This window comes from Falco cherrug, chromosome Z (genome assembly GCF_023634085.1).
Source record: "Falco cherrug isolate bFalChe1 chromosome Z, bFalChe1.pri, whole genome shotgun sequence".
NCBI lineage: Eukaryota > Metazoa > Chordata > Aves > Falconiformes > Falconidae > Falco > Falco cherrug.
In genome coordinates, this window is record NC_073720.1 from 20,405,044 (window position 1) to 20,428,977 (window position 23,934).

At 40.9% G+C, this 23,934-nt stretch overlaps 1 protein-coding gene across 2 annotated transcripts in view; it reads left to right on the plus strand.

Annotated features, from left to right (window-relative positions):
• Positions 1 to 3,268: 3,268 nt before the first annotated feature.
• GPBP1 (GC-rich promoter binding protein 1) overlaps positions 3,269 to 23,934 on the plus strand; it is a 35,055-nt gene continuing 14,389 nt past the window's right edge. Inside the window, exons 1-5 of one of the 2 annotated variants that reach the window (XM_055699245.1) lie at positions 3,269 to 3,415; positions 4,252 to 5,337; positions 6,130 to 6,197; positions 20,233 to 20,352; positions 23,766 to 23,889. In XM_055699245.1, the coding sequence (XP_055555220.1) occupies positions 20,290 to 20,352; positions 23,766 to 23,889 (187 nt within the window). In that variant the 5' untranslated portion in view covers positions 3,269 to 3,415; positions 4,252 to 5,337; positions 6,130 to 6,197; positions 20,233 to 20,289. Of the gene's footprint in view, positions 3,416 to 4,207; positions 5,338 to 6,129; positions 6,198 to 20,232; positions 20,353 to 23,765; positions 23,890 to 23,934 lie in introns of those variants that run through there. The other variant, XM_005432703.4, reaches the window with a different exon arrangement.

Genomic DNA, 23,934 nt, shown 5'->3' on the forward strand with positions numbered 1-23,934 from the left:
ACTTCTATTTACATATGGATGGTTAGTATTTGGTGGGAGTTAAATGTTTCAGGTTTCATTTCTTATACCTCAGCATTCCCACACATTTTTGTTTCATTGTATGTTTTCAATGCTTTCACATACCGATGCATATGACAGTCCCTGAGTATGGAATAAGCTATCTTTCTTCAGTTACCTTGTCATCTGTAGTCTGATCTATACCAAACAGAACCTTAAATTACATATAATATTCAGAATACTAAATTTGGAATGCTAAATGTGATTTTCTTCTCTCTCCATCAAACTACCCAGTGTACCTCAGTCATTCAAAACCAGTAATTCTTAGCTTGTTATTAAATCTCAGGTGCTGTCTAAATTTTGCATGAGTTACCTACCCTTTGCTTATATCATGATTCATTGAAAAGAGTTCTAGCAACATGTGTGAGCATCTGTGGCAAAAATGTTGGCCTACTTTTCCAAGTTTGCTTAACAAAAGAGAGCTGTTCATACGCTTATATCTCCCCCACCTCCCACCCCTCACTTAATTTTCAGTGTAAATGTCATCATAACCTCCCACAGCAGTTTTCCAGAACAGACATGTTCTGCTCAGCCTGCCTAAGTTTCAGAAGCTGTTTCTGTTAAATATCAATCACTTCAATGCTCTTACCCTTTTCTGTGCTCTATATAGTTCTGAAGATTCAGGTACAGTTTGGGCTCAGAAGACCAAATGTTTTACCACCAAAAGATGTTAAAAATATTGCCTTACGAATTTGCCACAATGACAATCTTCTGTCTTTCCTCTTGTTCTTCATGACAACCAGTGACTGCGTTTATGCTAAGATTTCTTCACCACTAATGGAATACACATGGTTTTATCAGTGTGCTTTAATTATTCCCCTCACAAGCAAAACAACCTGAATTAGTAGAAGCATTGTTTTGCTGGTGTAAACTCTGTGTATATGAGGAAAACCAGCTGGTATAGTTAGGCTGTGCATGGCAGAAACCTCTTCACAAACCAAATCCACGTGCTAGCAGGCTTTCAAATTAATTCCTTTAAACTAATCCTTTTACGCTAAGAATGCCCTGTTAACTTTGCTGAAACTGCTTGAATGCTTGTGACATGTAAAGTGTGTTAAGAGAGGAGAGCTCGATTTGAATTCAGTGTGAAGTTTGCCAATGATCTTGGTAAGGTAAGGACATCATTTCAGCTGTTCATGGGGTCAAAGTCTTGGTTTTCATGAAGTGGAAACGGCATTATACATTCTTTAATGACACAATTAGAGTTACAAATCAAACCCATGCTCCATTACTACTTCAGTTTCCCCGATGGGTATCACAGCTTTTCCTGTGGTTATTGTCACCTGAAGGAGATAGAAGGATCTTGTATGAAATGACACAAACAGAAAGCTATTAGGAGTACTGATATGGATAAATCAATAATCTCATGTTTCTTATTGTGTCTCTCTTTTGATACCCACAGTATATAACGTGTTGCAAAGGCAGAAGATGCCTAGAATAGCTGTGCAGCATGGAGGGTTTCGCTGTAACTTGCTCAAATGAATCAAAAGGTCATTTCAGATCATTAATACAGCCTTAAGCGTATGTTGTCAAGGTGGCCTGAAGATGCTTTATTGACTCTATACACTTTGTTTTCATGTTGCTTTGGGCTCAAGTTTTATATTGTTTTCCTAGATAGTGCTACCCATCGTATTTTAGGATCATATTCATTGATTCAGGACTTGTATGAGGTCCCTTTGGTCAGAGCTTTCTTGGTATTACATGTCTGAACTGTGCAGCACAGTGAGTCCTGAGATTTTTGGGTGACTTTTCCTGACTGAGCAGACTGTTAGCTTCTAGCTGCTCCTGCAGCATCTCTCTGATACCAGTTAAATTGATGTAGGTTATAAATTACTGTATTGAAAAAGGTTTTGGTAATGAAACTTGGGAGTGTGGGCAAGTTGTACTGTGGTCCAAGTGACCGTGTGTGGGCGCATCAGACTTGGCAGCGTGGCTGTGACTCCAGGCTTGGCAACAGGCTGTGAAAACAACCGCTGGGCAAGGGGCATGCGCTGCCACCCTGCCTGGGAACCCTCACTTCTGCAGCACAGGTCGAGGTACATAAAAAGGACAAGCCACTTCAAGGAAGAGTTAAGAGAAAGGAGGTTTCAGTGCAGCCAAGGTGGTCACCGGTACCTAGAAGAGCACCGTTGCTGCTAAAAATCAGAACTAGGGTTGACTGCTCAGAATTGAGCTGAAGGTAAATGTGACCATAGCAAAGCTTCTGCCAGTTTCTGAACTGCTCTTATGTATTATTTTTCTACCTCCTAATTCTCTCATTTGTTGATTTTTAGTAATTTTTCTAGTAATTGGTACTTTCTAGTAATTTTATCAGATGGTGAAAATGGATTATTTTGACAGCATATATACGCCTGCAAAATACATCTTCAAAATCCTGCTGTTGGTCAGGGCTTTGAGGCATTTTTTTGTAGGAAAAATGAGCATGTGATTTCAGTTCCTGCAACAACTTCAATCTCACAGGGGAAACTTAACACTGAAAGAAAATCCAAAATTGAAGGCAGGCTTTAGAAACACTTGCCAGCACCCTTTCTGATGATGTTGGAACACACTTTTGTATAATTTTTTTTTCACCTAATGAATTGAGAAATAACGTGCCTCGCGTTGGAAATGCAATTTCAAAAATCACAGGACGTCAATTGGCACATTCAGCTCCCGGGCTGCAAAAATCCTCCCGTTCCTTTTGACAAGGAGCGCGCCACATGTCCGCCAAGCGTGCAGCGTGTTCATATATATATATATATATATATGCACATACACGTAATGTGAAGCGCCTATCACCGCACCGATAAGGCTCCTTGGAGCCGCTCGTGACGGTACACCCGTGCCCGCGCACTGGGGCTGTTCCCGCCGGCGCAGCGCGGACGCGGGTGGCGGCGGGGGCTCCGCTGGGCACCTCCTGCACCCGCCGCGCCGCCACCCGCTGCCCGAGCGGGCTGTGCAGACCCAGGCCCCGCTCCGCCCGCCGCAGCCGACAGCGACCCGCGCCTCCGCTCCGCGTCACGGTGGCTGCGGGGCGCTGGCCGGGGCTGCTCTGCGGGCCAGGGTCGCGGTGCCGGTGGGGATGGCGCCGCGCGGGCCGCGCCGCTGCACGGTGAGTTACGGCTGCGCCGGGGACTCCCGCACGCGGGGCGGGGCGGGGGCGGGGCGCGGGGGGGATTCCCCCGCCGCTCCGCGCGGAACGTTCGGGATTGTTCCGTGACGTCACGGCAGGGGGGCGCCGGCGGGGGCGGGGTCGCACCGTCGGTGGCGGCAGGGAGGCCCCGCCCCAGGCGCCTTCGGGGTCGCGCGGCGCCTCTCGCGAGGCTTGCGCGCGCAGGCCGTTGAGGCTCGGAGTGGCGCCATTTTGAGAGCGAGGCGAGTTTGGGGAAAGTGTGTGTGTGTGTGTGCGCGCGCGCGCGCGCGCGGGAGGGGGGGGGAGGGGGGTTTGCCTGTGAGCGTGCGGCGCTCTCGCGCCCGTGGCTCCCACTGTTCGCGGGGGGGCGGCGGCCGCCGCTGGTCCCGGGGCGCCTCCCACCTCGCCGCCGGGGGCGGTCCGGGGCCGCCGCGGCAGGACGCGCGGGCGGCGGGGCCGGGGCGGGCGCTGGCGAGCAAGGCGCCGGGCCGACCCGCTCCCGCTGCCGCGCGGCCGGGCCCGCCCTCGGGGGGGCGGGGGAGCCGCCGCCGGGCTCACGGCAGGGCGGGCGGGGGCGGCGCAGCTCCCCGGGCAGGGGGGTCCGCACCTGGCGCGGCCTGGCGGAGCCCCCCTCCCGGTGCCGGCGGCGGCCGCCGGTCTGCCCGCCCCTCGGCAGGCGGCCGGAGCCAAGGCTTCCCCGGGGGGCGCGGGGGGCTTTCCCGGCGCTCGCTCCGCGCCTCCTCCCGGTGTCCCCGGCCCCGTTCAGCGCCGCCCGCCGGGGTGCGCGCTGCAGAGCTGCCCGCCTTTCCCTGTAAAGCGAGAAATGCCGCTTCCCGTGCCCGTCCCCGCCTGCCCGCCCCGCGGGGTGCGCGGCAGCAGAGCGGCCCCGCCGGCGGCAGCCGCCCGGTGCACACGCCGCTGCGCTCCCCGCCGTGTGAGCCAGGGCTTGGCCGCGGCTCCGCGCCCGCCCCGGCTCCCTGGTGGCGGCTGCTTCTTCAGACCCAGGCTTCTGTGTTTGTCTATCGCCAGCGCAGGTTTCGGGAGGGAGAAGCTGATTGTCTGGTTCTCTTCACCGTAGGCAGTCTGGATTGCAGAGAGAGCCCTGGATCTTTGCAGCCTTCTGCTCCAGCTGCTAGGGAGGGAAAAAGCTGGAAACCGACCTGCAGCTGCTGCTTGTGGACGGGGAGGCACACCCGACGCCGTTCTGGGGTTGTTTGCCCAAGTGCTTCGTCCTGAAAAGACTCTGAAACAATCAGGCGGCATCTGAGAAGTGAATGGAAAGTTTGAAGTCGTGAGGTTTTTTTTCTTTCTAGCAGTACCAGGCTCCTCGCTCTTGGACGCTTTTGTCCACATGGCGTGGATACGTGCTAAATTTATCAAGTCCTGACTACTTCAGCTGCCAAAATAAAGTGCTTTCTCACTTTTAGATACTGTTTTTCTTCTAGGAATCATTCCATCTGAATTGCAGGCATAGCCAGCTTTGTTGTCTGGCTCCAGGTTAAATGCAGCCTGAGTCACAGTGTCGACATCGCTGAAAAGTTTCATGGCAGATATTTTCCCCCTTGTCTTATTTTTTAGATTTTCTGACATAGCTTTCTGCCATTTTGCAATGAGACCTAATTTCTAAATGAAGAATCTGATAGACGTTCATTTATCATTTTTTATTTTATTTAGTTTTATATAATTTTAAATTTATATCATTTAGTTACTGTTTTTGTTGAAAAATGTTGTTGCCAATAAGCAGCATGGAGGTATCCAGATAGCTGTTGTTTACGGATGCCTCTGTTAGCTGAAGCAAGGGGGTGTTCCACAGTTCAGATGTGAAATTTGTTTTTTTGGCTTCATGGTTTGTGGTGTGACAACTGTATTTATTTCACCTGGATCTCCTGGACCTGATGCTGCTTATAGGGATACATACATGGAATAGCCAAGAGAAGAAGCTGTCAGAGGGAAAAAAAGCTTTTTAAGACAGAGAATTTTCAAATTTTGGAAATAGCCTTGTGGAATCTGTAAACAAGGATGGGTAGCTGATTTCTGTGAGGCCAAGTCTGTGTCAGACAGCTACGAATGTAGTATCAGCGAGAACTCGGGATACTCCCTCAAGGACAACAAACTGGAAAAATATAAGTCACACGGTATTGACACCTTGTGCAGTCCTCTTGGATTAGGTAAGTGGTGTAGTGTTAATAAATCAATTTACACTTGCATAAACATTTTATCAGTAAAATGGTTAAACAAGTAATGTTTACTGCCTACAGGTTGTTGGCTCTTTTGAGAATGTTGAAATAGGCTTTCAGAATCTAATTTTTACTTGCTGTTTTTAATAATTAATGGAATAATTCTTTAAGAATTTGAAGAATACATGTACAAGGAGAAGTGTATAGGTAGAAGTATGGGGGGTTTTTTGTGAGATTAAAAAATAGGTACATCTAGACTGAATCCGTAGGTAACTTAGGCTTCGTTAATCTCAACAGTGAGCTATTACACTTGAGCAGGTCTGCTGGATGGCTTGCACGTCTCAGTCTTTCCATTTGTATGATGCTTTTGCATCATGAAGGTACCAATAATGTAGGATTGTTGTTGTTGTTATTATAATTACTGTTATTATTTACTTCCTTCCACTATTCCTTGTTACTTATGGAAGCCAGATATTTTTTACCAAAAATTAATTCACTGCCCATGCAAACTAGCTTTTCAGTGTGTTAATATCGTAAGGTTGGATTCAGAGTAATTTCCTGTTCTGTAATGGCAGTGGGTGAATCTGGACTGCAAGTATAACATTACAAAAATCTTCCACCTTTTGGGAAGGATTCAAACCAAAACCCAGTGGTGAACTAACTGATTTTACATGTTATTTTTAGATGTGTTTCTGTCCCCTTCCTCTTGTAGTGATTAAATATCTCTGAAGATAGATATAATTTAAATGTTGAAATTCATATGTTTGCAATACTTTTTTGTAGGTTTGCATTTAGCTGTATTGCCACTGCCTCAAAGAAGATGAAGACGGACAGAACAACTTAATTCAAAAGTCAGTGGTAATTTTACTTTCATTCCCCCCGCCATCTCCTTGATTTTTTCATATCTTTACATAATTAAAGTATTACTGGGTAGACTTTAAACTGAGTGTCTGGTAAAGGTGACACATTTATCTTAGCCACCACCTTTTAAAAAAAATTTTCCAAGCTTCTGGAATACTGAACTATTAGTAATAGTGATCTAACAAAAAAAAAAAAAAAGTACTGTTTTCTCTTAAGGGTAATGCAGAGATGTTTCAGAAGGTGGCCTGTTTTAAAGCCTTGTGGAAAAAGTAAAGTTAACCAGGTGAAACTATATAAAAATTGCTACTGTGTTCCCGCCCCCCCCCCCCCCCCCCCCCCCCCCCCGTAGCTTGGTATTTTGACAATAAATGAAAGACTTGTGTCTAAGAAAGTTATTTTCAGTTGTCAGGGTTACTGAAGTAATTCAGTTCTGTGTGTTGTCTTGCCAGCATCTAAAAGCTGATCTAACTTCAGTGTTTTGCTTTCTTTGGATGACCTTGCTGTTTTGTTATTTTAACTTCCATTTCAATTTTGTTTTTTTAAAAACATGGAAGCTGTGGAGCATGAGTAGCAGGCTGTTTTTGTGATCTCTTGTGGCTGTGGCTTGTGGCTCTCCTACATCAAGTCGCAGTGTGTCTTGGGGATTGAATGAACTGAGCCACATGTGAAGCAACCAAACCAACAGAGAAGAATGATCTTCCTCATTTCTTTAGTTGGCTTAATCTGTTTCATTTGAAAGCGTTTGGTAAATGGGAAGAGTTCAGGTGTGAGTGGCCATTTCATTTGATTTTTGTCTATTTTGTGGTCATAAACAATAGTAATGCAAGTATTTGCTGCTTAACTTCATAGAAAAAGGATGTGACACTTTTTGCCAAGCTATTAACTTTCAGTGCTGTGAGATACTTGGACCTCATGATAAGAGGCTCTCACTGAAATCAAGAAACTGTATCCACCACTTGGCATTTCGGATTACATCTTTATCTGGACTGTTTCACTTTTGGATGCTTTGAAGAGTTTGCTTTTTATCTTCATTAAATTAACTCTGTCTTCTCTCTGTTGGCTGGTGGGGTTTGCTCTTGGGAAGTTTTTCTTATTTGTGTGCACGTGTATTTGACAAGGATCATTTAGGTGTGTTTCACAGCTGTGCCCTTGTAACCTAGGCAAAATCCATGCTTGGGTGAGGCCCATGGAGGAGAAAATGCCGAGCATGCTGGTCCACTTTAATTCCTTCTTTAGGTTTTCATTTGTATAGTGCTGACAGTCTGTTAAGTGGTTTGCAGACAACTATGAAGATAAGGTCCTTGCCCCCAAGAATTTACACTTTAAGCCTGGATGTAAGCATAGCTTTTCTACTGGAATAACTGTCAGCAGCTTGGCTCGTTTACTGATGTGTTTATTCTGGTAGAATCCTAAAATGGGTACATTTGTTTTGAGAAATTCTCATGAATAATGTAGGCTGATCTGCTGTGTGAAAAAACTGTTGATGGAAGCCCTTAAGAGTAAGCAGAGTTTAAACTTGCAGCAAAGCTTAAGCGGAATTACATCTGTAAAATGATACAGGGAAATTGTGTAGATATTTAGCTTTGTTAGGTACTTCACAAATCAATGTACTTTATGGTCTTTTTTTCTTCTTCTGTTCTAATGAGATTCTTCTGTTTAAAACGAGTGGCTAAAACAGTGTGACAGTGATAGTTCATCAGTAACTTCTGGGGAAGTTGTTTTTCTTAATTTTTTACCACTAGGAATTAATTCTGTCCTGTGAGGAGAACCATTTGCAGACCTTATTATAAATGAACTTGAATCAGACTTGGTATGCTTTTTGTTCTGCTTTTTATTATTGTGTATATTTGAGCAGTGGTATGACGCAGTAACTGATGATAATGCACTATGTGGTGCCATCAACTCTTCCACAACCATTTCCTTTCGTATTTTGGGTAACGTAAACACAGTCAGAGAAACAGCTGAAAAACACGAATGGTTTTTCTGCTTTATGTGCTCAGGATATGTCAAATCTGCTACCTCTTTCAACTACTTCTTCAGATCCTTGTGAGGATTCCAAAGTGCAGAATTCCTGGTGATTTTGTTAAATAACGTATGCTGAATGGGGTGGTGATGTTATTGCGCTAACACTTTAGCTTTTGCACTTTGAACCTTGCAAAGGGCAAGTGATTAGTGTTTGTCTACCTTTCCACTAATTGGTAATGCAAGTGTGTAGGGTTTCAAGCAGAAGGAACCTGGTTGTATTTTAGCTTCAAATATGAAGCTTCTCTGTATTACAGAACAGTGGTTTTTTTCATTTATGTTTTGATGCAGTGCAAGATGGAAAGTCTTATTTTCATAAAAGTGATGATTAAGTTATTCAAAGCTCTCATTAAACTTTGGCTGTTTCTAAATCATTTCCTAAAAGATGTTTAGGTTGTTGTGGCAGTATTTGATTCACAGAAGTGATGGAAAACCTGTTGCTTGTAAGCCATAACTATATAGAAAAAAGGGACCCTTTTTTAAAGAGCAGTGTTTGGGATGTTTAAAACACTAGTGTGTCCCTGAAGTTTGCTGACGTTCTAGATCCTTATGCAAAACGAAGTGTTCTTCAGTTGATTCATCTTCACGTGAGCCTCAGGTTCCTTAAGCAGAAATGAAGGCGGGTTTTCCTTTTTCTGGTGTTTTTTTGCTAAGTCACTGTAAAGCTAGGTTTCAGGGCTATGGCTGTTTTAGAGAATGTGTTGGCTTTAATTAGCTAAAAAATGTACTGTTACAGTTCGACTTCATACACTTCTCATACCTAGGTATGTTGTAAAACTTTTAGAAGTGTTCAGATTTGGTAGAGGACCTGACCTCCCTGCTTCCTAAGTGTTCTGCAGGGAGCCTTAGTTATCATGCTTCTTTTTAAAAGATGAAGCAAGAAGGTTAGTTTAAAAAAGTCTATAGATATTTTCTATTATTCTTCCTTATTGTCCAGTGCTAGAATACTCATCAAAACAGTTCTATATGGAATGGTGGGAACAGGGAGACTAAAACCAGAGACTTGATTTACTCTGCAGTAGAACAGTTGGGAAAGAGGAGGCTTCAGCTGAATTGTTCAGAACTTGTTTAATCTACTGAACCAGTGCAAAGAAGACCTTTAAAGTTTCAGCTGTCTTTCCTTTTGCTGGAGCTGTGAGTCTTTGACAATACATTTTAGAGAACCTACAGAGAACTACCATACCGAAACTTAACCTTGTTAGTTGTAAGTTAAATGTCCATAAACAGTCTTTCTTCTACATTGAAGTGTAGCAGGGGTGGGGGTCAACATGCACACTTCTCTTCAAAGTGTTAAAAGGTCGTAGATATTTAAGCTTATTCTGTTCTTGTGGCTGTGCATTTAGATGGAGAGGAAAGAAAGGAAATAAATGATCTTTAGTTCAAATAGTTGTCATGCTTTTGCAGCAATTTGTGGTCAGCAGAAATGCTTCTATTTTCAACAACTCTGTAAAGCCTGTGTTAGGGTTTGAATATTTTTGTTTTATTAACATGCACATTTTGGATAGCAACGTAAATTGGAAATTAGCTTATTTTGCTTTGTTCAAACTAAATGAATCACAGAGCAAGGAAGATCTCTAAAAATCTGTGTCTTTAAAAGGAGAATGAAAAGGAGAATGAAAATTCAGATGTATAGTTTTAATCAAGTGTTACACATAGCAACTTCAAATTAGCACTACTGTAGTCAAGACATAGCAGGGAAGAATCTGTTACCACAAGATTCTTTTTTTTTTCAAAGAAAATATGTTTTGTGACAGAAGGAAAAACTTTTAAAGGAGTGGTTTATTTTAAAGGCTTGCTTAGTTTGAGAAAAATCGTGATTATGTCAGTTTACAAAGAAGAGAGACTGTTCAGTCTGATGGCTACAACCTGTGCATATAGGTTTTTTTCCTAATTCAAAGGAAAACTTTGTAGGCTTTTTTATGGCTGATGCTAAATAGGCAAAACAAATATTTGAGGTTGGTCCAAGATGGGAAAATGGATGGGTCAATTTGTTGTGTAGTTCAGTTATTCCAGAGTTGTTCTGTTTTAGGGAGAACTTTGCCTCCTCCTGCTGCTTCTTCAGGAAGTGAAACCCCTGACCGTGGTAAATAGCTTTTTCTTCTTGTCCTCATGAAATGCAGTACAGTTGGCATTTGGCATATCTCTGAAACTAAACATTCAGTTTTAATTCCCTCCTAGAAAATTGTGTGCCTCCTTTCCCTTCTTGTTAGTCACTCTTTTCTGTGATAGTCATACAGACTTGCTTATTGGACCCCTCTGAAATTCATATATATGCTTTGTTTATCTTCCTGACTTAAAAAGGATTTGGTAGACTTGACTGTAGCTCATTACCAAGGAAGCAAAGCAGCAGCAGCAGCAAACCTGAGACACTGAATAATACCTAGTCTTTTATCTTTTATTTTTTCTACTGTGATAACAACACTAGTGTATATTTTAATTCTGATAACTTAAAACGTTCTCTCACCCTGTTTATAAATATTATACTGAAAATCAGATGGACAAAGTGAGGGTGGGTTGTCAAAACAGTTCTAGCTGAGGTGTGGAGTTAAGGTTCTCACATGTAGTTCAAGGTGTGCTGTATTTCTGTAGTAATTGTGAGACATTAGGTAACAGATCATAGGTATGTGCCACTTAGATATGCGTACATATAATTTTAGACTTTCCTGAGAACTGTGAATGTATGTATATCCATGCACTTTTAACATTTATTCTGTTCATGGGTGTGTCTATGCAAATCAGTAGCCTGAATTTCTAAACTGGTCTTCAGGGAGCATTTGAATTCATACCTCCCTTCTAACTTTGGAAATTCATGGCTTGAAGCTTCCTTCCCCCTGTGCGCCACCCCCCCCCCCGCCCCATGTTAAGAACTTTGCTATTCCACTCGCAAGCCTCCAGTATTTCTAGCTCTTTGAGCTTATATTGCCTTTTATTTTGTCTTCTAGTGATCTCTGAAATACCTGTTGTCACAGAAACTGCTTCTTGTAAAATAATACAGATTGTCCACAGAGCATGAGAAGTATAGATGCTGAAAATGCAGATCTATTTTTCCTTGTCTCTAGCTTCTGATGAGATGGGTTTAGCTGTCCAAGGTTGGTTTTTTTTTCTTAATTTTTTAGCATTATTTTTAATTTTTCTTTTCCCCTATATAATTTTGGTCAGCTCCATTTAAATTGGGTGTATTTATTAGTATGCTAAATCCATAAGATAGCCAAAAGCATACAGTCTTCTAATAAATTAAAGTTTTAGATTGAAGGTGGCTTGGCTATTTTACTTTTATACTAACCAGCCTTTTCCTTATTATAGTGATGTCACCATTTTTATCTGTTTCTTAATGCTAGGACATTAAAAAGCAAAGCTGTTTTAATTTATTCTGGTAGTTCAGACAAATGGTGTTGCCAAATGTATCTTGCTAACAGTAATGAAACCTGTTCTTAAATATTGGAGACAACTTTCTGGACTAGGGAAATACTTTTGTTTTGTACAATTGAGGAGACCTCCCTGAAGTTACATCTCTTCAGTACCAGTGGGACTTGTTTCCTCTGCCAGCTAAATACTGGTTAGACAAGTTAAACAACATGCCCTTAAAACTGGGTGGGGAACGGTCTCTGATCTCATGTCCTTGTCATCTTAAAATTCTGCTGTGCCTTTTTTCTCCACTGTGGGTGGAGAAAGGATCAGGCTGGGGAACACTTAAGTAAGATAAATGTAAATCTGTGGGGCTTTACAGGATGCTCCCATGAGTGCAGAGGGAGCCAGCTGGTGTCATTGCAAGGCCATTCCTTATTATCTTTGAGAAATCTTACAGTTATTGGGTTCTTGAGTACTAGAAGAGAGCAAACGTCAATGCTATCATCAGGAAGGGTAAGGAAGATCCAGGGAACTACAGGCTGCTCAGCCTCACTTCAGTCCATGGGAAGATGGTACAGTAACTAATCCTGGGAATGGTTTCCAGGTAAATGAAGGACGGGAAGGTGAGTGGGAACAGTCAGAATAGCTTTATGAAGGGAAAGTCATGCTTAACCAAGCTAATAGCCCTCTACAATGAAGTGACTAGCTTGGTAGATGAATAGAGTGTCATGGACGATGTTCATCTTGACTTCAGTAAAGCTTTTGACATTGTCTTCCATCACATCCTCGTAGAGAAGCTGACAAAATGTGTGAAGTGAATGATAAGGTGTATCAAACATCAGCTGAATAGCCAGGCCCAGCTTATCAGGGTTGTGATCAGTGACACAAAGGCCATTTGGAGGAAGCAGTTACTGTTGTACACTAGGGTTCAGCACTGGAGCCCATACTATTTAACATCTCCATTAAACACCTGGACAATGGGACAGAGTTCACTCTCAGCAAGTTTGTGGATGATAACTAGATGTTTGTGCTGCAACTCGGAGGTACCAGGACAGGCTGGAGAACTGGACAGAGGATCCTCATGAAGTTCAGTAGCGTGAAAGTGCGAAGTCCTGCCTCTGAGGAGGAGTAGCTGCGTATGCCAGTACGTGCTGTGGGCTGACTAGCTGGTAAGCAGCTCTGCAGAGAAGGGCCTAGGGGTCCTGTTGGACCACAAGCCAACTATGAGCCGGCAATACATCCTCATAACAAATAAGGCCAACGTCTCCCTGGGCTATGTCAGGAAGAGTGTTGCTAGCAGGTTGAGGGGAGCTCATCTTTCTCCTCTATTCAGCCCTGGTGAGGCCACATGTGGAGTGCTGTGTCCTGTTACAGGCTGCCTGCGGCAAGAAAAATAGGAACTTAGTGGAGTGAGTTCAGCAAAGATGCTTAAGGGGCTGGAGCATCTTTCCTATGGATAGAGGCTGATACTGGTTTTGATCTTCTAAGGAAGAATGAATTGTTCCTCAGTCTTTCAGAATACACTCTGGATGTTATATTTTATTTTTTAAGAAAGTGCATTCCAGATGTAAAGTTAATAGAACATCAAACTAATTTTTCTCATGTAAAATTGTGTGAAGGTAGAAATGATGAGGGAGACCATCTTCGTTAATGCTTTCGGTGGGAGGACAAACAGCCAGTATCCCCTCAGAAGGATGTTACCAAGTAGCAATGCTTTGTTACAAGGTGATGCTTAAAGTTCCATGACCTTGTCTGTGATACCTTGAAGAATTGTGTTGTTGAGGCATTCCTGCTATAATGTACAATTCGTGTGGACGTGGGAAAACAGAAGGTAGTTACCCGTTTTTCCACTTGACTCTTACGAGCTGCAAAATTGTTATAGTGTTTATGGTTAAGTGTAATAAAAATGTGATACTAAATGCATTTCCTCTAGTTACAGCTACTTAAACCAAATAATGAAAATAGTCTCAAAAAATCACAGCAGTTAAGTGCAAATGCATATTACTTTATATGCCATCGTCCTTTCGGGATTCTGCACTTTAATAATCAGGCTCATTTTTTTACTTATTTGACTGGTTTATAGAGAACAAAACATGGAACTAAAACTCAGAATGCTTTGATTACATCTGCTTGCTCTGCTGTCTGCCCTTGCGATATCACAGAAGATAATTTCTTCTGCCCCCTATCTGCAGGCTCTCATATCCACTTCCGCAGCCAGTGCAGAGATTCCCTTGAGATGAATTCTCATGGGTGTCACTTTTTCCAACTCCTGAAGAGCATTATGCGCTTCCAGAGGTGCTGTATGGCTATTCTTAGTGTTGTAGTAGAAATTGCTGTAGTTACTTAGTGTAAATAGAGAAACTGGGGGGGGGAGCGGTTTTTAATGCTGGAAAGATCTGATGAATGGAAGTGAAGCTAGAAGAAATTCTGGGATAAAGGATCACTTTCGTAAGGAAGCAGGAGTGATCAATTAAATTATTTTTTTTGTGTAACCAGTTTGAGACCTCAGTAGCTTTTGTTTTCTTGATATTTTTAAGGCCAGGATGAAGACATTTGTAAAGAAAATTACTGTTGTTCCACTATGTTAGCAGGAGCAGTGTAGGAGGCGTTGTATGAATTTCTGGTGTATGAAGGTCAGGTTAGATCCTAAAGTGTCCCAGTGTTTGAGCTGGACATTTGTGGTTTTTTTTTTTAGGTTTTTTTTTTTTAGTTTTTTTTTTTAAAAACTTTAAAGCTTTGCCAGGTCTTAACTGTTTCCTGTATTTTATAGATGCCAGGCGTGCGGGGAGGGGGAAAAAGTCTAGGTCTGTCTTCTTGCCTTATCCTTTTGCTCTGTAACTTTTGGCAGCACAACTGCTTGCTGGTTTAGTGCTGCAGCTAAGTGAATTGATAAATGCACCCGATTCTGTAGTGACTCTACAGTTACTTTGTCTGTAATGAGTCTGGTATGTGACTACACTGTATTCCCATTTTTTTAGTGCGCTACACAGACATATAAGCTGGGCTAACAGATGCTTGCCAGGGTTCTGCACTATGCTTAGCCTGTAATGTGCTCGTGCTTCAGTAGTGGTTAGAAACTACTGCCATGTATTTCCAGTCAGCCTGTTGGGTGAAATAATTCAGGAGTGAAGGAGGGTTAAATCCATAACTGATGTACTTGTGCTGACGGGAATCCCCAGTTCAGGAATTTAGGACAAATGGTATAAGAATGAGAAAGCATCATCATCCCCCTTGCCCCTTCTGGTGAACGTAGGGAAGGGAAAAGTATTTTTTTTTAGAATTATTTTTACTGCAAGAAATTACCCAAATTTAATTAAAATGTGAGGAACTGTTTGTTAAACATGAGATGTATTCTGTAAACTTATTTTGGATAGTTTGTTCAACCAGATCTCCTTGATCTATGTATTTTATGCCCCTGTTTTATGTGTCAATAGCACAGAGGTTTTTACAAACAAGCTTTGCAAGCAAAACTTCAATGTTAGTCATTTTGGCTGTTCCATATTTTGTCCCAGTAATAGTGTTTTCAAGGTTGCAGATAAGGTGAAAATTGTAGCATAAGATGAAACTTGAAGAAGCACTTTGCTACAGTAATCTGTAATGTAATTTAATCTGAAAGTTCATGAATACTGGGTATTTTCTGCTTTTGTACCATATTGAATTCTATCTGGGTTACTGCAGGAAAAAAATACTGATTTATACTTTGATTGCAGTGGTGGTCTTCATGCTTAAATTAAAACAATCAAAATCATGCTTTTGTTTTTAAATACTATATTGATTTCAAGTAGTAGGGGAGAGGGGGAAATTTGCTGGGGAAACAGTATTCTCATGTTACAATGTTTCTTTGTGTACATGCATTGCTCAGCTTTAAATGTTTATAAATATTCTCCATTCAACTCTAGTTACAATTATTAGTTTCTGACTTTGAAGCATAATAGGAATTGGCAGGCTCAAATGTTTTCTTAAGTCTTAAAGTTGTTCTGGAATCTTGTTCTTGTCTTCAGGACTGTGTATCTAGCCTAAATCTGCAATGGTTGGTATCTTCTTGTGATTCTTACGATGTTTTGGATTAAGACATCTCTTTCCTTGGTGGAATTTACTCCTTCAGATGTTTATAACCAATGTTTAAATACATCTTTGGGCCTTATTTTGTGAGGCAAAGCAAACACAGTAGTATTATTAGAATTTTCTTCTCTTTGATCACTGAAATAGTTCATTATTGCATCAAGTAAAATTTTAACTTTGTGTTGTTATTCGAAGTATGATTTTACATGGGTTTTTTTCTGTGGTGATTTAAAAAAGAAAAACTTGGTAGTGCAGGGAAAACTGTACTATTTAATATTTAATTTCATAATTTAATTTGGTAAGCACAAGCTAAACTAATGATAGTTGTTTTAGTTCAGTTTTTATGTTGTTGGTTTTTGCAGAGTTCTGCGAATTGAGTCTAGATGTTGTTCCTTAGCCTTTTCACAGAAGTCTTGACGCCTGATTCATAGAGTGGCTTTCTGCTTCCCTTTTCCCGGCATGTTCCTTATTTTTCTAAACCAGAGGCAATATATTAAGTTTTCCAAAATGCTCTTCAGATGATACAAATTTGTTTAAAAAGTACTGTTTCCAGCTGCTTTAAAACTGGTGAAAAAAATTCTGTCACAGAAGGACCTTATTGAGTCAACCATAAAAAAAACCCTGGCCAACTTTTTTGGATGTTGGTTAAGCATACTTGGTGCATTTCAGCTGCTGACGTGGCTCAGAGTGGATGACTGAGTTACAATTATGACAAATCTCTTCATTGTACATCATTTGGTACAAGCTGTTCATTATTCCTTGGTAGCCACTGCCTTATTATTGAAGACCGTACTTCACAAAACTACAGAATTAAATTTTATCTTATTGAATATTGGAATAATTGTTGCGTGTTACCTGAAACAAAATGCTTTACAGACTTCTCTCAGATCCCCCACAAGAAGTAACATTTAATAACAACATTTTTTCTTTGCTCTAAATTATTCTACTATCCTCAACACCAAAACCCATAAATTTTTCTAAATTTATGGGCTATGGAAAACTTTCTTTTCTGATGTCACCCCACAGTGCTTGAGTCAGATACCAGAGGCAGTTGCTGAGAGGAGACTGAGTGTTTTGACCAGTCTGATTAAAGAAATTTAAATTATTTTTTTGTTAATAGTATAGGATAGCAGTATTTCAGTGTCTTTTTCTCACCTGTCTAGAATTGTTCAGCTCTGCTTCAGTAGTAGACCGCCTGAGCTGAGTTAGCTTTTATGGCACTGGTTAAAGAATGGCAGATACATTTTGAGTTTGCGCTGCTGGGAAATGGTGACCTAAAACATTAAGTGATAAGTTTTGGGCCTATTCTTTTGTTATGAAGAAAGCTTCTGAAAGTGGTGGAATAGTGTTTGGATCTGTGGTGTTTACCTCAGTAAGCTTACCTCTGATAGCCATACTAACTCTGGGAGTACAGCAGCTGTTTTCTCAGTATTAATGAACAGCAGTTGATCCGTTGTGTGGTGTGTACATAAGAGAAGGCTTGCTAACAGATGAATGGATTCTTCGTGTCTCCTAGTATAATTAAAGCTGTTTCATGTGCGTGCTTGTATGAGCACATACAACTGACTTTCATTCTATTAAAATACTGTATTTCTGAAAGGCAGAGGTATTCTTCTAAATCAGATTGCTGATCAGTGTTACCTCTTTGGCTTATGTCATGGTTTAACCCCAGCCAGCAGCTAAGTACCATTCAGCTGCGTGCTCACTTGCCCCCCTCCCCCTGGTAGGATGAGGAGGAGAACTGGAAACGGGTAAAACCCATTGGTTGAGATTATTTCAGTTATTGAACTGTTCTTAAGTAAAATCTACTGCTGCTACTAATTGTAATGAAAAGGGAGGTAACAAAGAAGAGAAGAATAAAACTCCAGAAAAACAAGTGATGCACAGTACAATTGCTGGGTACCCACTGACCGATGCCCAGCCAGTCCCCCCGCAAGCAGCGATCGGCCCCTCCTGCCGGCTCCCCCACCACTGTTCATATACCGAGCATGACGTTCTGTGGTATGGAATGTCCCTTTGGCCAGTTCAGGTCAGCTGTCCTGGCTCTGCTCCCTCCCAGCTTCCTGTGCACTGGCAGTACATGGGAAATTTGAAAAGTCCTTGAGTTAGGGTAACCACTGCAACATCAGTGTGCTATCAACATTGTTCTCACTAAATCCAGAACACAGCACTGTACCAGCCGCTGGGGAGAAAAAATTTGCTCTATCCTGGCTGCAACTAGTGCATCTCTGTTACTGTTGTTCTTTTATCAAAACTAGCTGGAAGAATTAGGCCTATAAGAGTTTTCCTTTTATGGGCGTATTGAAATCTACAGATATTCCGCTGCTGACTTTGCGCTCTGAATATTGTGTAGTTTTGGCCCAGGCCTCTCACTTCACTGTACTGCTTTGTAGGAAAGGGAATGGCTCATCTGACAGAGCAAAAAGCCTTTCTAGAGCTTTTAGTTGAGGAATTGAGAAGATGAGGAAGACTTTTATATGGTTCTAGAATAAGTTTTGCTGGAAGAAATACACACCCATTATCAGCAAGTTGTGGACAAAGCTCTGTAAAAAACGCATTTCCAGTGCTTGAATACTTGATCACCAAATCTTGCTTAAGCCCTTGATTTATGTGCAAAAAGTAGAAGGTAGGATGTTAGTTAAGAATCAGCTCTTTCATGGCAGTTGGTTAAAGAGTAGTGTTAGGAAGCCTGACTAGTTTTCTAAAAACAGTAAGAATTTTTTAAAACATCACATTGTCAATGCCTTTGTTGTCCTGTACCTAATAGCTGATTCACCAGTAACTTGGTAATACTTCTTGGGTCCTTTGTTACGTTCCTACTAGCTGTAAACCTCTCCCTTTGTTTTCCAGACTGTAAGTGCCTTGGTCTGAAGATTTTGTTGTTGCTGTTGTGCTGATCTTCCAGTATTGATACCTGTCTTGATTCTCCTGCTTGGAAATGAGAGTTGTATCTCAAGGAAGGAGAAAAGTTTTTTTCTTGCTGCAGTTTGCTTAACATTTAGCTTGCTGTTTCTTAATATAACATCTCTTGTATTGGTTCATCTGTAAACATACATTCTCTTCTGTTTCTCTATCATTGCTGAACATGATTAAGCAGTAAAGCTAACCTGGTTCCTGGTGGAAGAAGCCATTTATGTGATGGTTCTGTGACTCTAGAACTTCCTTCATTTGTGTTTTACTAGTTTGACATAATTGGATTATTTAGAAAATTTCTTTGGAAATTTTTTATAGGTTAATTTAGAAAAGAGTTTTGGATAGCTTCAACAGAGTAATTTATACAAGTTATTTGGGTGAGACAAAGCTTTAAAAACTTGACTCTATTTAGTGATAGTAGATTTTGTGCATCTTACCTTACAGTTTATCTCTGGTATCAGAGGTACCTAAAAACCTAAGTATGAGCTTGCAGCATAAAAGAGAACCAGCAGCTTAACTAAGGGCATTTTAATGCTTACAAATCCATTAAGACTTCCTTTTAGATGCTGGAACATTCTTGTCTGTCCCTGGAATTCTGCAATTGCCTGGTTCAGGCCAGAATACAACAGTAATTATCAGTTACCAGGTTCAGATTCCACAGCTCATGATAATACTCATATTACAGCAGCCTTAAAGTGAACTAATTCTATGCTCATTGCCTAAGAGATCTGCACTCCATTGTGCAGCGGTGTGGAATACATGTTTATTTGGGTTTCCCTATGAAATGCATGTGGGTGTTTATTATGTTTTCACTAGCTGAATTTCTAATAGTGTGCACATAATACTTAAAATATTTTTGAATCATTGACAATGTTACAGTGTCTAGCTGCAGAGCATGATTCAGACACCCATATAATTCAGGCACTGTTTCATCCATTTCTTTCCTTTCTGTGCTATAGTTTAGCTTCAGGTAATACAGTTCACATTATCTTGCATTCTGTTGCTCATTGAGAGATATTTTTCTACCTGTGGGGAGAGCGTGGGGTAGGAAAAAGTATTCTTGGGTTTTATTCTTAAGCCATTACTTTCTTTTGCCCATTTTCAAATGAGAGACTGTTACTGGATTTTGACACTGTTTCTGGACATGTAGGCTCTGTTTCCATTAAGTCTGGAGACAACGTGGAATTTGTGGTGGCCCTGAGCATCTGGGGTTTTTTTCATAGGGAACCTTAATATGGCCTCTGAGACTTAAGTTTTAGGGATTAATTAAAATAATAAATAAAATAATAAAAAAGGCTGCTTCTAGGAAGCTAATGAAATAGCCCCTGAAATCCATTCTATATAGTACTAGAAAGTATTTCAACAAGCAAATTTTGCTACAGCTTTCTGGATCAGACCTTGCACATGCTTCACCCCATTTGTAAGAGGAAATAAAGGAAGCAACGTTACAGTTGTGTCTTCTCAAACATACTGCAGGTATCGTGTAGTGTGACATTTCGCTAATAAAATCACAAATGTGATGCTGTAAATGAGATGTGGACAATTGTATTCTAAACCAGATCTGCGTGAGAAAATAATACCAGAAACCGGAAGGGAAATAATGATCAAAACACCATGAGTGTAGGCCTCTTGAAATATAAGTATCTGAGAAGTACCTTTTTCTTGTTTTTCCAATTACAGGCACTGGCCATGAGGTGCTGAAGCCTTGTTTCATTGATTCGGAGAGACTGGACCTAAATGGCGCAGCATGACTTTGCTCCAGCCTGGCTTAATTTTCCTACTCCACCATCATCAACAAAGGTGTGTTCTTTGTTTTCCTTTTCAACAGGCGCTCTCACTATTAGAGAAGTCTAAATGTCATGATCTCATAGTAAGAATGCAAATATCTTCATGAATAGGGTGATAACAGATGATGTCTAGCAAGTCTTGTTGTGGTGATTTAAAGTAGTTGTACTGTGGTTGTTAAGCTCATACCTCCAGTGGAGCTTTTTCCTTGAGCAGCTGAGTTCATGGAAAAGAAGCATGTGTCTGGCCATATGATCAGAGCCGTTGCTGGATTAAGTTTGCCTTCATTATGAGTTTAAAATGAATTAAGGAAGCTGGGATTGTGATTGAATTTTCTTAATGTGGTTGATACAGATTACAGTTTGACTGAAATCCATCTCACCTATTGCTGATCATTTCCTCTTAAGTATAAGCTTTTATGTCATCTCCCTGTCACCTAAATAGCAAAGTCCACCTAAATAGCTGGGTATCCATTGCTCAGTCAGTTTTGTTCAGGTTTGGAACTACTATGTCAGTGCTGTATTGCAGTTGGGCAGACTGAAATGGGAAGGTGTGAATACTGAAGCCATCTTGGAGTATGGACAAAACTTTTCAGAAAGGATTGCTGTAAAATGTGTACAGGGAGATTGCAGACAGACTGGTAACTCACTTTTTGCATTCTTAGATTTGCTTCATATTAGGCAGTAAGTTTTATGTGTCAAAAATCTGTGTTGCTTGCTTTCTCTTTTAGCTGGCTGAATCTAGTCAGATAACTTCTCAGCTTCCAGAAATCACCAGTAGATTTTGTGTTGATTACAAAGTTTACTGTCATCTCTGCCACAAGAGACTTGACTGATACCTCCAACACATGGGGAAAATGCAAACTGCATGATCTTTGGACACAGTCTAGGGACTTCAGGTTCATGGTATTGTGTACAACTGAAGCACAATATATAAAATGCTGTCAGTTATACTTGGTGAAAGTAAGATTATTCTTCAAAGTTCATACAAAAATAGAAGTTAAACTCCAAAGGCAGTATTAGAAGGAGAAGGTTGTTACATCTAAACGAACACATGAAACTATCTTCTAAAATATCATCCATGATCAACAGATGTGGAGCTTTCTGAAATTTGTGGCAGTTTATTCAGAATGTGTTTATAAGGATTTATTTTTTTACTTAACGAATCTCAGTATTTAATTTTTGAGCTACATAGATCTTTTGATAGTTTCTTGTGGTTTTCTATTTTTTCTCTCTCTCTCAGAGTTTGTCAAGGAAGTAACTAACTTCCCAGGTCTTAAATTGAGAGGGCAGTCCTTTTTCATTTGACTTCTGTTGTTAAAGAAAATGTATTTTGAATTAAGAGATTTAAAGTGCTGAAGCCGCTAAATGGCAGAACCAGGCCTTGTCCCTTGTATAGCCCTAATCCAAGGCTGGTTTAAAACTTAGTCAAGTTAATTAGTAGGAGAATAGAGAAACAATAGATGATCAATTGTATACACGGGTGCTCTCAAATGCAGGTGTTTCTAGAAAAAATCGGTATATGTGACTAGGAATTCTTGTTCGAAGATTAAGTGTACTTGAAGGATTGTGTAAGTTAAAGCAGCAGAAAGAAGATCCTGATCTGAGGAGGAGCTTGGAACTGAGGCAGAGACTGGAACCAAATAGATGAATCCACTGGGACAGTCAGGTGATGGATTCGCAGAACTGACAAAACTGAATGAAACTTCTAAAAACTTCCGACATTTGATAAGTGTATATAAGCTGTGCTGATCCCTTTGTTCTTTGCCACTTACTGACGTGGTGGCCCAACTGTGAGTTGTGATTAAAGCAAGCCTAGTGGTACCCCACGTCTGTGTGAATTTTTCCTTTAACATCTGTACAGTTTGGAAATACATGCTTTGTATTTTAAACATATCTGTTGCTTACTTGAGTTTGATTTTTGAGCAGTTAATTTTGAACAGGGCCTTGAGCTCTGCTGGGGCATGTCAATAGAACCTGGGTATAATGGTTTTTTGTTTGTGATTTTTCTCTTACTGGGGTGTAGGGGAGGTGAGAAGAAGGAAATAGTTTTCTTCAACATGTTTTCCAAAGTAGTTAAACCTGACTATGATTTTTTTTTTTCTACTCATTTTGATCAGTGAAGTACTTTAATACAGCTTGATTAGATGTTGATGACTAATAACTGTTGAAGTAAACTTGGGGCTTCCATTTTCAGACATACAACATTACTGATGTACTTCTTTTCCTGAATGTTAGTCAGTCTGGAGAGGAGGGAGCTTCAGGCAGCAAAGCTGATACTTGGGAGCAGTAAAGTTGATACTCCCTAGAATTATTAAGCTCAGTTTGCTGATACAGTACATTTCCACACTGCTGTGCACTTACGCATTTGAAGCTCTTTTGACCCCGGGACATGTTGGATCTCTTGTACATGTGCAGTACAGTGGACATATATGTGCACAGTAAGTGTGCTGGGAGGGAAGGGGGCTTTGTTTGCATCAAAGGGTGGTTGTGTGGCAGGGAGGTGCTGGGTGACACAGCCTTCTGCTGCCACTCACTGGGACATGTGTGGTGTGAACAACAGTAAGGCTAAGCCCTGCTTTTGCAGAAAGAATTTATTTTTGAATTTTTAAGAGGTAACAGCAAAAGAAATGTTATAGTGTTAAAATAGTAAAGCCAGGTACAGATGATAGGGAAGACAGCTACTGTAAGACGTGATCCTTTTTGGTTTAATTATGAGTTTTAGTCAGCATGTATTTTGATTTGAGTGCTATTCTAAGTATAAGTTTTTAGTTTATCAAGTACTTTCTACTGATATATTAAAGATTTATTTCTTTAAAATTTCTACAGTGCCTATTTATAAGCTGGTAATTTGAAGTATATTTGAGTATATACACTTTTTACTCTAGGCTTTATTTGTATTTCATAACTAGTTGCATTTGCCTTATTAGGTTATGACAAGACTAATACATTGGGCCTTTTTTGGGTACAGCTGCCTCTGGAAGTGACTTCTTGCTTGATGTGGAATGTGCATGTGTAGTTTCTGACCACACAAATTAAGATCCTGGGCTTCTTTTCTGCCTTCCAGACTGATCTCCTGTCCTTTCTGACCTTTTTTATTTTTCCTCTGCTGCAACACAGGTCACCTGTGCTCTGTTCAGCTGCCAAAACAAAATGTAGACACTTGGGCTTTTTACCTTGTGTAACAAACATGGTCCTCAGCCCTGTTTCCGTGTCCCGGAGCAGCAGGTACAGCTTCCACTTTGCTAGCATGGGAGATGGTGACATAGCTCTGAACGTACGTGTAGTTGAGGACTGCTGCATTTGTCATTCCAAGTCTTATTAAAAATGGATTGTGTATACCATGAATAATATGCATGTTACAGTTCTGATAATTCAGTTCTGTTATTAATCAGATATCTCAGGTCTACCACTTGTGCTCCTTTACAGTCATCACTGAACCTTGAGAAACATTATGAAAATTTTTCATGGACAGAGAATCGTTATGAAGCAAATTGCAGAAGACACAGCTCTTCGGATGGGTTTGATCCTAACATTGGACGGTCTAATGGAGGTAAAATTTAGCTTTCATGGAACATTTAGAATAAGTTCACATCAT